Source organism: Dermacentor silvarum, chromosome 9, assembly GCF_013339745.2.
Source record: "Dermacentor silvarum isolate Dsil-2018 chromosome 9, BIME_Dsil_1.4, whole genome shotgun sequence".
NCBI lineage: Eukaryota > Metazoa > Arthropoda > Arachnida > Ixodida > Ixodidae > Dermacentor > Dermacentor silvarum.
In genome coordinates this window covers 127,131,176-127,144,421 of record NC_051162.1, presented here as the reverse complement: position 1 = coordinate 127,144,421, position 13,246 = coordinate 127,131,176, and the positions used below count along the sequence as shown (strand labels likewise).

At 40.4% G+C, this 13,246-nt stretch overlaps 1 protein-coding gene across 4 annotated transcripts in view; it reads left to right on the top strand.

Annotated features, from left to right (window-relative positions):
- The window catches only part of LOC119464266 (calcineurin subunit B type 2), a 37,276-nt gene that overhangs the window by 12,909 nt on the left and 11,121 nt on the right, over positions 1–13,246 (top strand). For 2 of the 4 annotated variants that reach the window (XR_007463373.1, XR_007463374.1), the window contains exons 2-5: positions 5,183–5,222; positions 8,742–8,918; positions 10,191–10,250; positions 11,210–13,206. Coding sequence is in view for 1 of the 4 variants with exons in the window: in XM_037725177.2 (XP_037581105.1) it covers positions 5,183–5,222; positions 8,742–8,918; positions 10,191–10,250; positions 11,210–11,394 (462 nt within the window). In the remaining 3 variants the exon portion in view is untranslated. Of the gene's footprint in view, positions 1–3,855; positions 3,973–5,182; positions 5,223–8,741; positions 8,919–10,190; positions 10,251–11,209; positions 13,207–13,246 lie in introns of those variants that run through there. The other 2 variants (XR_007463375.1, XM_037725177.2) reach the window with 2 other exon arrangements.

Here is a 13,246-nt window from a genome sequence, read left to right as displayed (position 1 = left end):
CTGCTTATCACTAACTCCTATTTCCCTATTCAGATATACATGCGAAAAGCAGCAATGCTCTCATGAGGCAACTGCTGAACTGTTCTGAATGAAATTCGCTGCACTTAAGAGAGAGCTGAATTCTGGCAACCCTAGGACACAGCATTTTTATTTAGGGTCTTATACTTTTCTACAAAAGTTGTTGAAAACTGTTTAAGCTTACGAACTTTCTACAAAAGTTGTTGAAAACTGTTTAAGCTTACGAACAGAAAAAAAAAGGCATGAAGTTTACAAATCCGTAACTGAGCACCAAAAATGGATATCATTGATTGGTCAATTTAGTATGTGCCACTGGGTGTGAGCCCACTCTTGTTCTGGCCAGTCCTCTAAATTTGCATGTGTCAACTCAGACACGAGTGCAGAATCCTTAAATGCAGCTAGATATGCATTGTACATCGTTCTCGTCCTCGTGACATTGCTGCGTAGATGTCTCGCACTGTACGTTCGCCTGATTTGGTGTTTTCATTTCGGCATGGCTTGTGGGCGGTTTAGTGTATAAACATAAGTTGCATGAGGCTGCACACTGCATAGGATGAAAGTGACATTGATACGCATTGCCGTTAGTTGCACAGGATTTATTTAGCTGCTTCACTAAAGCACTGCTTCACATTATTATTTCTTTTATTATGATGTATCCTGCTAGTTAAATTAATTTTGCTAATAACAGGATATTGTCATAGCAGCACTGTCTTATGAGGCTGTTTGATGCACAGGGTACATTTCTCATTTTCATTCCACACAACTAAAGGTCGTGTCAACTTTGCTTGTTATCTGTCAAGTATGCATGTTTCTGTTCACTTTGTCCCTTGGATGTGTGGGTTTGCTCTTACAGCGAGCGTTTTTGTATAAGCTAATTAGCCTGGGAAAAGTGGTCTTGACATCTCGTCTGCAGCGAAATGGTGTGCAGTAGAATAGTAAACTAGTCAGGGTCATATTCATTCATTATTAACATCAGTGCTATAAACTGGGATCGAGATGCTCAAGAATTACTCAAGAGTGCCTGCAGGAGTGCAGCTCTGTCTGTGACACGTCTGCATGCTTTCATGTTCAATCAAATCAGGGGCTCAATCTTGTGATGGTTCAGAATGGCCCTTGCATGATTGGTCAGAATCACACTTTTGTCGCAGGGCCCTTGATAAAAGTGAGATTCTAACCAATCCTGCGCGAGGGTAAGCGAACGGTTGGCTTTCCTAGCCCGAGCTGCTACAAGATCGCATCCCAGTAGCCTGTAGTGGATCGCTCGTTGTGTGTACACCTTAAAGTTATGCTGAAGAGAACAATAATTATAGAGGTTTTAGTAAATTATGCTTCTACAATACCAAAAATGGCACTCTTAACATGAGAGCGGGCTTGGTAATGCAGAAAAGACAGAAAAAGGAAAAACAGGTTACAATGCTCCCTTCAAGTTCCCGCACTGTCTCACCGTGGTTTTGTTGATTTTGGTGGTGTCTGCTAAGGCCTAGTTAATTTTTTATTGAAGATTAACTGCATTGTATTATAACAGAGCTAAAGACTGACCTTGGCGAGTTTCCATAAATTTCACGGAACCATAACAGCCCAAATCCCTCCCCCCGAACCCCCCCCCCCCCCAAAAAAAAAAAGACAAAGAAAAGAGACTGAAATCGTCATACTGGAGTTGTGGCTTGAAATGAAAAAACTTTGCCTATCATTCGTTTTCTTCTGTAATCGACCTATTATTGCAAAGCTAACAAATGTAGAGTTTTCAAAGAATGCTTTGTCAGTCTAAACTGATGAACTTTTCTTTAATGGGCTCCTTGTGACAGCATGCAGTGTATGTATCGTCAAATCGAAAGGTTGTCTGCTACCACATGACATTACATTGTTTGGGTCATGAGCCATGGTGGTTGTGGCGGTCTGCCTCAGAGCATGACATCACGAGTTTGGTTCCACCACAGTCGTATTTTGATGAAGGTTACTGTAGGCCAGGTGGTCAAAAATTAATTGGAGCCTCACTACAACATTGTTTAACATTATTTTGTAGTCGCTATGTTTGGGGATGTAAGAACTGCATCGGGGTGATCCACTGAATCATTGAGTATTGTTGGGTTAAACTTCTCCAGGCATGCTTGAGGATATTGGAACGAGATCTTTTTCTCCGAATTCGCTCCTTCTTGTGACCTTGTATTTCAGCTTTGAATTCGAAACACGTCGGGTAACCCTGTGTTCTTTCTGGGTCAGGTTTGAGTACCCATTGTTCGCGTCAATTGCCCTTGGTGCATTCAGCTGTAAAATTACCTCCTGCAGTGCACTAACTAGCCACGAATAAATACATTCTCTCCTTGATGCAACCACACACTTTCATTGTCTGCAAAGAGTCTGCTTTGCTATAGAATGTAGGGGTGTGCGAATATTGAAACTTTTGAATAACGAAAAGAATATTGCCCTATTCGATTTGGTCTCATAGTCACTATTCGTAAATATGAATATATTTACAATGGTGCTTTGAATATTTTGAATTGCCAGCTGTGCGCGATGCGGCATGAAATAAGAGCTAATGTGTCACAACTTTAATCCCAGCAGCCGTAGCAGACATAAAGAACGATAAGTTTTGTAGCGAAGCATGACACAACTCGAGTCGGGTTTTTCAGAATGTGCCATTTAACAACAGCACCTTGCCAAATTCGAATATACAAAGATGTAAATATCGTTTTATATTAGTAATGATGCAAATGGCCTGCTCACTATTCTGAAACTATTCAAAATGTATTAAGTATTACATTTTCTTCTGGTCCTCTTCCATTTGGTCTCGAAAATTCGAGACCAAATCGACCAAATTTGCACATGCTTACCACTATGCATGTGCTGGTTATATAAGGTGACCCTTTTTTTTTTTTTGTGGTAAGGGATAGCATATTGCAGCTTGATGCTTTAAGTGCAGATAGCACAAGACAATTTAATGGAAACAACTTGTTATTGCGATAGCCTTAGCTTTTAAATTGTACAGAAGGGTTAAAGTGCAGATTCTTTAGAGTTTGTGTGATCTACAAACAAAGCACTGTTGGGCACGCCCAAAGGATTGGCTTTTCTTCAAACAGAAGGAATGAGTTAATGTTCTGAATTGGTAATTACAGGACAGATTTCGGCGCCTGCCACTTATGTAAATCTTGGCCAGCAAACATTTTGAATGCTGAACGCATAAAAAAAATGTATTCGAAATGCCTTGAATACTCTCGTAGAGCTTTGCACTCTCTAACATTTATTATGTTAAACTTTGCTTCTAAAGAACAAACGTTAAAAATATTGCATACCTAAGGAAAACAAACTGAAACATTTTGTCAAAGGAACAACTCTGCCAGCTTTATTCTCATCCACCGTGTTTTTTAGCTACGATGTTTGAATTACTTGAACACTGAAAGGGAAACTAATATGTATTACCAAGTATGGTCGTATTGCTGTTAAGCTTCTGTACCCAACTTGAAAAACCAATCTGAAAAACCTCAAAGCTAAAGCTTTAATGCAAACAGTTTATTATTGCTACAGCCTGAACTTTTATATCATGCAAAAGGCTAAGGTGTGAATTCTTTAGGGTTTGTGTGGTTGGGCAAGCCAAAAGGATTGGCCTTTCCTCGAATAGATCGCTGTTTGGAGCCGGATATTTTTAATACACGATTCGAAGTCTGAAAGGTGGCGACACATATGTCATTTGCACTAGAGTTTGTTGCAACATGTTCTTTTTCTTTCTTTTTCCCACAAGCGTGGCTGTGGATATGGCTTCACCAGTTGTGCGTACGTGTACAACATATATTGGTCGTAAGGCAAATGCATTGTTGCTTTTTATGTGCCACGACATTAACAACGATCGATTGTGCATCTTTGAACAAATGATCTGCACATGACTGTAAACAATACCAGGCACGGCTGTTTCTCAGAAAGAGCTGATTTTTTATCCGCCCCTGCTGCATTGCTATAACGGCAAGAAAATATTTTTTTCTTTATTTCACACCTTTGAACAGGCAGCAGTGACGGCTTTTACATGATTATATTGTGTGTAGTATTTAAAATAATACACTTTAGTTGCATGAGCACGCTAGCTGCGGGTAAATTGAATGCCTATGCTTACCAGCATAGGCAAAAAAAAAAAAAACCTTAACCCGATCTATGTGTGCGCTTACCATTGGTAACAAATGAAGTGCATTAAGGTTTTTATTCAATGTTTGATAATGGTGTTAGGGTCTCAACTAAGTTCCAGCTTAACCGTAGTTAATGTCAGTGTAACACGCATTTGATGCAGTATAATAGTCACAGTTGAAACATCTTGTGCGTTCTGTTTAGGGTGTGTGGGCGCTAGCATACAGAAATGGCGTAACAACACACATGTGGCATTTATTCACACATTACAAAGCGTACATGCATTACTTATGATACAACTAGTGGAGATGCTATGGTCTAATCTTGCAATTGTGCTCATTCCCTATTCATAGTAGGCCCAGCACAGTCTAAGATGGTGGGGGAGGATTGGCATTTCTCTGTCTTGCTGCCCACGTCTGTTCACGCCATTTATGAACTGTATGTGTCGAATGTGGGGTGCCATAGCCGACCAACTGTCAAACTTCTGCAACAAATTGCACGCTTGTAGGCCTTATAGCTCCCGATGAGCACGGGTTTGAGTTCGATGGATTACACCTACTATGGCCGAGTGAGCTCTCTCAAACGCGACCACTCCCGCTCGTATTGACACTTTCTGCCGAGCTATGCCTCTCTGAACGCCGAGCGAGAGGCTAAATTTAGCTCCGATGGCGTCATGCGTGGTGCAACAATGGCGCCATCTGTGCATGCGGCACATAATAATAGCACCTTTCCTCTACACGATGCCAAAGTAAGGCACGGGGGTAGTAGGGTTGTGAAGATATCAGCGATATGAGTATTACATGCTTTCATTGCATACACGTAATGTTACGTGCAGTTTTAGCAAGCAGCCTCCTTATGCCGACTGTTCCCACAAAAAATTATTCTGAAAGAGTGTTTCCCTTTTGTGTCATTTTACAAGGTTAAGCTTCCCAGCCCAATTTAGGAACGTGCAATTACTATGTTGGGAAATTGAGTCAGCCAGCTAGAAATGGCTAATTATAGGTCGTAAGTTTGTTGCTCTTTAAAACTGTGTGCTCCTTTCTTCTCTTTCCAGGGAAACGAAAGCTCTCTCCCGATGGAGATGTGCTCCAACTGTGAGTTGCCTCAACAAATCCACACTTTCCTAGAATTGTTTAGTTCAAAGCAGCGTTCATAGCCTTGAGCACTGTGAAGTCACTGACATGTTGAGAGGTGGTACAGTCAACGTGTCTCTTGCAGTAATGGTAGCACCATCATAAAGACATGAATTAGTGTCTGTCAGCTCGTTGCATGCTATAACAATATTGAAACATAAATTGAAACATCAAAGAATTGCAGGTAGGAATGAAAAATGCTCACAAACCTGACGTTTTGGTACAGAGAAAGCAACTCTTAACCCTTTCTGGTCTAATGATTCTTGTAGGAATAATATTTTTCAGGTAATATCCGACTTTGAGAAAGACAATCCTAATTTCAGAAATGTGAGTGTCAGCAAATGCTTATTCCATAATTTGTGGAATTCGTCCTGCGGATGAGTATGGCTCTCTGAAATTTCACAAGTGTCCACATGTTGCATCATGCTGAGGTTCGGCCTCTGCGCTCTATTTTTGGAGCCTGCTGCCTGATGCATGTGGCCTGCCTTGGGTGGCATGAAAATGGTCTTCTGTAGCCATATTTCACACCATTATGATTGTGAATTAAAACGTCTGACGAAGCACATGCTGCTTGCAACACATTGAGCTTTCACTAGGTAATAAGGAAAGCCTTTTATTTATTGCCAAAAACTCGCGCATATTTTTTTTTTCTCCTGACTTTTGTTGTTCAGATGCATCTAATATAAAATTATCGCTTCGTTGAAAAAATGTGCATCAGAGGACCAGAAAGGGATAAGTAGTGTGTAGCTGTACAGGGCTTCATATTGCCCATTTGTTGTTTTGGTATGTCTGAACTACTGTTATTGATTTCTTGCTCAACCACTATATCTATATTATAGATACAACAGCAGTGTTACATAAAAGAATATGCAGAAGGAGTTCTCACAGTTATGCACTACAGGCAGGACTTCCTATATTAATACATTTAAAAACAGCTTTATAGCAAGGATATGATAAAAACCAGCATCAATGTTACAAGTAAAGAAACAGCGTAAAATTTTTGTGGTTAGCATGAAAATTATCAAGCAGGCACATGTATGTAGTGGAAAGTGATAGTTAAACATTGAATAAAAACTAGGGGTAGGCAAATATTGAAATACGAATTGAATATTAGACATAACTATTTGTGCTTGAAAAATAACTATTCTGTATTTTCCATTATTTAAGACTAACCAAATATTTCACCAATGCCCAACTGCTAGTCTTGTTAGTGTTCATCTGCTAAACAAATTATTGGAAAATATCAGAAATGAAACAGCTTTTGAACGAAAGCAGGAACAAGATGGATAATGCAACTTTTGTTTTTGGTTTCGCGGCTGAAGCCTGCATGACAACGTGTGAGTGTTGCTCGTAATTTGTCATTTAGTGTTTAGTGCCCTTGGCAGTCCAGTCATGTAGCATTTGGCTTTTGCCAGAAACGTTTTTCGTGCAAGTGACCCTCTTACATTTTATGACACAAGAGTCGTTCAGCAGCTATGTTATTTTTAGCTATGTCAGCTATGCTATGCATGAAAGGGCACTTTCTCTCTCTCTCTCACCTGCTTCGTTTGAGGCCCCCCCTTCTGTTACACTCTGCCCATGAGTTAATACATCCAGCCTCCAATACACCAGCCATTTGGGAAGTTCATGAGCATGAGTTATTTCCCGGCCAAAAGCCTTGCGTACTCATGCACATGCCCGTACAATTTTCTAGCAAAGGGGAGAGTGGTGTTTGTCAAAGCGTCCCGCCCATCCTATCACCGTCTCTGCTCCTCCTGGTCATGTTGAAGCATGGGTACAGGAAATATCGCATTCTTTATGTCTCCATTATTATTAGATCCATTTCAAAAATTTCTGCAGGGATGTATTCATTGACAGGTGTTGCAGTTCTGTGTGTTCTCACGATTAAAGAAACCGTGTTTCAGGGCCCCTTTAGGCTGGTAATCCATTTGCTACTAAATATTATGCGTGCGCAGGGCCCTCCGTACTGATAATTTTTGCCACCTATGGTCGCTACGCAAACTTCTGCTGCCGCATTTTGCAGATATCAACTAAAACTTAAAAAATCAAACCTCCACCGGAGATAAGGCACAAGTATATAGCCTATATTGCCGGTCATGCCACGTTAAACCAACCATACCTCCCACCTGGCGAATCACTGGCCATGGCCATATGGCCCCTGTTGTTGCACCCGGCGGTTCACCATCTTTGGTAGCCAAAGGGTTAGCCAATGACGAGTTAACTCATCGTGACAAAGGTTGTACTACTTTGTATTTTTTACACAAAATATTACACAATGTCTTTTTGTATTTCTTCTTTGACAAAGAGCAGTAAAAGTGCTATAGGCATACCTGGTGTACTTTATCAGGAAAAAGTGGGAAAATAATTACAGGTTTTCTCAATAATTGGCACTTTTCATCAATTTTTCTAATTCTTTTGTGGCAGTTATGGTGTTAAGCATACGTTTCTATGACTCTCAGGTGAATGCATTTTGTATCAAAATGCATTTGTAAAGTGGCACTGCTCACAAATAGTGGTTGTTTTTCAGTAGGTGCTCATTTGCACCAGCTCAAGCCTATAGTATTGAACATGCTAACAGGACATCAAATGGTAACACTGAATAAGTTAAGGCTGCTAGAGTATTCTTCAAACATCCCATTTTCGTCCATTTAGCAGGAAAAGGATTATTTTTACTATAAAATAATGAAAGCGCAACTTCTCTTTTTACGAATTTCGCGCTAAAACTGCAGTGCTGCTACATCAATGTGAGGTCACAGAATTTAAAGCATATTTTCTTGTATTTGAGCCATTATGATGCAGGAAAGCTTGACGAAACCTTCTAGATCATGTCCTTTGTTCCTATATAATGCAATGCAATTTATTTGTACTGATAAGCAATTAACCCCACAGAGCCCAATCACTTTTGCTACGCTGAATTTGATAATCCTAAAATTCAGATTTAAGCATAATAGCCCATAGTGGCATTTTTTATGTGCTGGAGCAAGATTTCAGTTTTGGCAGCTTATTAGAGCAGTTATGAATTACTATACTAATAATATTTTATTCAAGCAACATTTTATTGCTTCTTTTGTACAAATGTGCTCTCCAAAGCCAGAAATAAATGTTAGCAAATGTATTTGTTTGGGTTGCCCTCAAGGGCGGCATGTTAATTTTTGGTGACATGGAATGGTTTTAGAGCTTTGTGGGGTTAACTAAACCCATGTAGACAGATGAAGTCCATAATGTCATGGCAAGCTAGTACAAAAACTTGTAAAAGCTTAGTTATTGGTGAAGTTGTCATTTGCGCACGTTGCATGAATAATCTATTACTTAAACTGAAATATTTGCATCTGATTTCCCTTCCTCAGATAAGCTTGACATAAGTTAAGCTTTCTCAGGTCACTGAACATTTGCGTAGCATTTAAGCTAGTGACACTGGTCTTTCATAAAGTTGAGTGCCCGCAGAGTCCTGACTGTCACTGTGTCCTTTTCTTTTTTTAGTCGACGCCGACGAAATAAAAAGGCTCGGCAAGAGGTTCAAGAAGCTAGACCTTGACAATTCCGGATCCCTGAGCATCGACGAATTCATGTCCCTCCCAGAGCTCCAGCAAAACCCCCTAGTACAGCGTGTAATAGACATATTTGACACAGACGGCAATGGGGAAGTAGATTTCAAAGGTGATTTTTCGCTTCATTTCATTGAAAGACGCACCACCCGATCTATGACAGCGTTCTAAAAATCGTCTGCAAGCTGAAGTGGAACTGCCTGGCTGAAGTGCAACTTTAGTTCCAACTAACATGGAAATTTCTACTTTGGTAGAAGCTTGTTCTACTTAGAACAAAGTTCACCAGAGTCCCGCTTGAGCTCTTAAGTTCACCGGAGTCCCGTTTATGATCTAAGTGGAACTTTGTTCTTTAAAAGCTTAGTCTGTAATGAAATGTGGATGCTAATGTCCAAGATATTTAAACTGTTGGCATGACGTTGCTCCAGGCTTTCTTTATTTCCGGTAACGTAGCTATTAAACATTTGGTGTGTGCATTTTTGCTTAATCCTCTTTTTTCCTGCTATTTCGACATAGTGCTTCCCTACATAGCCTCATTTTGTGTATTTATGTCTTTGTGCAACATGACATGAAAAAGTATTGTAAGATGTGGCCCATAAGCTTTATTCTAAATAAAGCACATCACATTTTGTAAATATATTCAGGTATTTAGCTGTACTCATATTTTTAGGGGTCTAAGGGATTTTTACTCTTACTTTACATACTAGAATTATTTTTTTTATTTCTTTCACCATTGTAAACTTGCTCCATGTAAGGTGCTTTGTGTCTCATTGTATGCAGGTAATTATGGTAAACAATGTTTCACTTAAAATACAAGTGCAGATTTGTTGTGGAATCAACTTGTATCGTTTGTATAATAAACCTGCGGACGTGGAATACGAAACATAAGCTGCATGCTTGTCAGCAGTCTCCCAGCAATTAAACTTGTCAGTCCCAGTAGTAAGCCACAAATATGTTACGTCCGAATGCATAGAGTGAGCAAAATTAAACGTAATTTTGTAACCGTAGTTCAAACTGAATTCTTCGTTTTTCTTAATTATGTACTGTGAACACTATTGAATTTAACTGTTACTAACTTGGCCTAAACTTCCACACTTGCACGCTATGTTTATGGTACATATGGCCCTTGTTCTCAGCGTTGTGAACACTGTCAATGTGTGTGGGGGAGTTAGCTGACTGTTGGCCAGCTGATTTGATGCCTTCACTTGTTCCATACCTTCCAGTGCTTTCAAGTTTCCAGTCCGATTGTTTTGTCTTTAAACTGAGTTTCATTTTGTGCATATGCCAATGTGCAAGTCGACTGTGGCATTAGAACGCAGTGGGAATGCAGTTGCATTCGTGGTCAGTTTTCTTGATGTGTTGGCTCATTTCTTCTGCTCTGTTGCAGAATTTATCCAAGGAGTGTCGCAATTTAGCGTTAAAGGCGACAAGGAGTCAAAGCTGAGATGTAAGTCCTTCACAAAACGTTCAGCATTGTGCATCACTTTTATAGTGTAGCTTGGAGTGCTTTGGTAATCGTGTTTGACGAGGATGGCAACTACCAGTGCAGAAAGACAAGACAGGGAAATACTTTTAATGATTAAAGAATGGCAATGTGTCCCATGTGTTAACACTTTTAGCCTACATTCATTATGAAGCAGCACCCTCCAAAAAAATGTATTGTTGCAAGAGTGAACGTGCCGCAGAGGCAGTGTTCATTGTGTGATGTCATGCCCTCAATAGAAACTGTACCATATTCGTTACTTTGGAAACTAAGCGATTTCATTGAAACTGTTGCAGAGCATTTTTCCTGTCTGTAGCCTTGCATCTTTCGTGGGCAGAAGAATGTGTTGATATTACTGCCACCTGTTTTGTTCTTCCTTTTTTATAACTTGAGTTAGTTTTTTTTTAAACAATCCAGGATTGTTAAATACTTCACTGAAATTCTCAGGAAAGTTTTTTTTGCACTAGTTATGTTGTCTTATAGTGTCGTCCACTTATGAATAACCTCATTAATTTTTATTTTCTTTTTGACAGATTAAGTTCATAGCTTTGTATCACTTGTGTTTGGGAATTCCCAGTCGAAGTTCTCAACCAGTATTCGCTAGTTCCGATATTGTAATAGATTGCTTTTGAGTTTGAGGGCATATGGGATTGTGGTGTGTATCTCTCCTAAGCCAAATGGCGTCTGCGCCTTCAGGTGACCTGTTTGTCATGTGCTGGCCCACCACTGAGCTCTTCGCGGAGATGTGCAAAAGGTTTCTGCAAGGAGTGCCTACTGAAACATTGAATTTATTCTTCTTGAACTGAAATAGCTACTGAGACAAGCAGTTTGAAGGGGTGGTAACCCATTATGGCTATCCACAAGTGCAGCCCCAGTCCAAGGCGTTGTTGCGCTGACGTTTTGCACCCATCCACATTTTCCAGTTGCCTTCCGGATTTACGACATGGATAACGACGGCTTCATCTCCAATGGGGAGCTGTTCCAGGTGCTCAAGATGATGGTCGGCAACAACCTCAAGGAGGCCCAGCTGCAGCAGATCGTCGACAAGACCATCCTGTTTGCCGACCGTGACGAGGACGGCAAGATCTCCTTCGACGAGTTCTGTTCGGTGTGTGCTTGCCTGCCGTTTGGTCTGCCTGATATGCATTGTAACCCGTAGAGAGAGAAGCTGGCAGGTGGAGGCCAGCTTTCTGCACTGGATATCTTCCAGGATCACATTAAAAAGCTTACAGTAGTAAATTTTCTTCGGGCACATTTCTAAGGTGTGTTACTAAGGAGGTGGTTCAACAATAGTCTCTTCAATTAAGCAGCGTTGTATTTTGGAGACATTTTAGAAAAATCAAGTGCAAAAGCCTTTCTCATTCCAAAGAGCGCTCGGCAGACTATGACCAAGTTTCCTTTTGGCGAGTGTTCCTAGGATAGGTCTGCCTGAAATTTAATGCTGTGATATTTTGTTTCTGCATGTTGCTCATACTTGTTATCACGTTTGCAAATTTTGTATCGCATGCCGTATCGTGCCTGTAAACTACGCTGAGATTTCAACTTCTGTGGGATCAGTGCAGATTCACATCTGTTTGAACTTCTGTCGTAAAGGCAGTTGCAGTTTGCCAAAAGTGCAGTATAAGTTAGAACATACCAATTTTTGCTGAAGCCATGTCCAGAACTGTTAATGAATCAAGACATCTGGCATGATGCATTAACACGAGCAAATCATTTGTCCCTTTATGCACCATGTGAATTTGTTCTGGTTGGTGTTTTGCTAATAATGTTCCATTTGTATGCACCTCTTTCTTAATTGTGTGTGCTATTGTACTTTTGCTCTGAGTGATAAATCTTGGGGTATGTTCGAAATCCCTATTGTAAGATACTTGTTAGGTCTTTCGTTTTTATGTGCTTATCCGGGTTCGTACACATCATTGAAAACCCTTGAAACTCCTTGAAAATAAGTGTGACCCTTGAATTCCTTGAAAACTGGGGTTGGGGGCGACTTTTAAACATTCAAAGTGAGTCACCAAACAATAATTCGGACTCGATGAGGAACGCCAAAACATCTGAATAACCACGAGTCCAAAACACCGGATTCGCTCGGAAATAAGTAACTTTATTCCACAAGTGTTCGAAAATGTGTGCAGTATTCTCGGATTGCCATTTTCAGGGATACCTTCGTTTTGGCATGTCTAGCGCAACATGACGCATTGACATCTGCAACGGCATTCTTGGCAAAATGCCAAGTACGCTGTTTCATCACATTGCTTAAATGCTACTGCCCGTCAGCGCTGTCCAGTGCTAGTTGCACGAAATATCATGGAAATGAAAGTATATTTTCAAAAGTGATTGTCCAATATGGCCCAAGTTTGTCAACTTGTTACTGCATGCACATATGCTTGCCTTTTATCTAGACAATCTGTGGTCGTAATTTTATGTGCATTTTATGCATGCATTATCAACAGGTTTAGTCGCCAGGAACAGTGAATGATAATAGTGATGTCTGTAGGGTTTAGCGGAAGGCATCGCTACAAATACATTAAATTAGTGAGTGCATGCACCAAATCTTCATCGGCAACTACTACATCAACTATGTTTCGCTAGATTTAGTTTCAAGGAGGCGCCGGCGGCATGGCTGATTATTTTGGCGGTGATGTATCAAACAAACTATCGCTATTTCTGCTAGACTTGGTGGCCAAATAGCACGCGGTCATGCAGTTGGAGTCTGAATTGTCGCATGGTACACGGTAAGGTGTCCGAAGTTTGAGTAGTCCTGATATGGGCATCCTTATGAGTCGTCCTATGGGGCTAGTGCCAGTGTCGTGGAGCTGTCCAAATAATGAAGTGTGGAAACTATTGATCGGCAACTAACGAACTCTGCATAGAGGCTATGCCATGGACACTGTTTATTGGTAAACAATCCAAGATATATTTTGTGAAATGATTGCAATGTCTCGTGATGATTTTGGCGCAGA